Source organism: Nestor notabilis, unplaced genomic scaffold (genome assembly GCF_000696875.1).
Source record: "Nestor notabilis isolate BGI_N333 unplaced genomic scaffold, ASM69687v1 scaffold15488, whole genome shotgun sequence".
In the NCBI taxonomy this organism is placed as follows: Eukaryota; Metazoa; Chordata; class Aves; order Psittaciformes; family Psittacidae; genus Nestor; species Nestor notabilis.
The window spans coordinates 29,016-30,589 of NW_009939728.1; the positions used below are offsets into that span (position 1 = coordinate 29,016).

At 57.2% G+C, this 1,574-nt stretch overlaps 1 protein-coding gene across 1 annotated transcript in view; it reads left to right on the plus strand.

The window, feature by feature from the left end:
* The window catches only part of LOC104409969 (sarcoplasmic/endoplasmic reticulum calcium ATPase 3), a gene marked incomplete at its 3' end in the record, with an annotated part of 20,061 nt that extends 18,494 nt beyond the window's left edge, over nucleotides 1–1,567 (plus strand). Inside the window, exons 12-13 of the mRNA XM_010020012.1 lie at nucleotides 655–873; nucleotides 1,349–1,567. Of these exons, the coding sequence (XP_010018314.1) occupies nucleotides 655–873; nucleotides 1,349–1,567 (438 nt within the window). The remainder of the gene's footprint in view (nucleotides 1–654; nucleotides 874–1,348) is intronic.
* Between the last annotated feature and the right edge of the window lie 7 nt (nucleotides 1,568–1,574).

Here is a 1,574-nt window from a genome sequence, read left to right on the forward strand (position 1 = left end):
CAGGAATTTCCCCTGTCTGACTCTGAGAAGATTTGTATATTGTTGTTCCCACTGGGAGATCTTCTGGGTGGGTGAACTCTGTCCTCCAGGTCAGGTCAGGATGCTCCCGAGCCACAGCATCTGTGCCCTGGCAGTCCTGGATGAGTCTTTTTAAGAGGAGCAATAGAAGGATTTCAAGTTTTATATTTAAAGGAAATGTGGGAGGTTCCTTTGTAAAGTCGGAAGGGGTGAGGTGAGATGCTGTGATGATAGAAGACAGGTTTTCTTAGATCACGAAGGCATCACAAGCATCCATTAAGCATTCTGTAGGCAGCAGAGATGCTGTTTTGTCAGCAGAGATTTATAGCCCTAGTCCCATCCATCTCTGAGAGGGGGTCTGTGGCGTGGGAGCATCCCGGGAAGACATGTAGGTTTTGCGGGATTCCCTGCAGAGCAGATCCTATTGTCTGGGGACCTGATGCAGTGTGCTCGGTCGGAGGCTGCCATCTAGTGCACTGAATCACAGCGCCAGGATCTGTGTGCTGGACTTTGAGAGATTTCCGTCCCCTTTGCCCAAACTTGGTGCCTTCCCTCCCTCCCTCTCGCACTCCCTTTGGTGCTGGCAAGAGACGCTCATCCTCTAGGTTCACTCCTAAGCCCTCCTCTGCTCCCCAGGGCGCCCCGGAGAGTGTGATCGAGCGCTGCACCCACGTCCGTGTGGGCACCACCAAGGTCCCGCTGACCGCCCCGGTGCGGGAGAAGATCCTGGGCAGGATCCGGGACTGGGGCATGGGCATCGACACGCTGCGCTGCCTGGCCCTGGCCACGCACGACTCGCCTGTCCGCAGGGAGACCATGCAGCTGCACGACTCTGCTGCCTTCGTCCACTACGAGGTACGGCACCGGGGGCTTTCTCCAGGAGATTTTCCCCTTATTCCCAAAGTTTTCCTGCCCACTTCCAGCTGCCCCAGCAGTATTTTCTGTGTGGCTTCTCTGGGCAGCAGGCAGTGCAATGGTTCAGCTCTGCCAGCTGGTTCAGAGCTGTATTGCAGTGGGGTTGGTCCCAAAGCCAACAGTCCCATGCCAGTGGGAATCCGTCCCATGGGGTGACTGCTGAGAGGGGCTTGGGGACCACCAAGAGAGACAGGGAGGAAGGGGGTGAAGCAAAACAGTGTGAGGAGCGGCAGCATGGCTGGGATTGTCCCACTGCATTGGGCTATAGGGTGCATCCATGGGACTGTTGGTAGGAAACCTCATGAAAGTTTTCTCCTGGGGAAATCCCCAGGCCTGGGGTGGTTTCACAGTGGAGAGGGAAGCGGCTGCATCCTGAGGGATTAATGTGGATCTGGGGCTGTTTCCCCCCACCTAGAACAACCTGACCTTTGTGGGCTGCGTGGGGATGCTGGACCCTCCCCGCAAGGAGGTCACCTCCTCCATCGAGATGTGCCGCAAGGCCGGCATCCGCGTCATCATGATCACTGGTGACAACAAGGGCACGGCGGTGGCCATCTGCCGCAGGATCAGCATCTTCTCAGAGACTGAGGACGTGGCTGGCAAAGCCTACACGGGCCGGGAGTTTGATGAGCTGGCCCCCG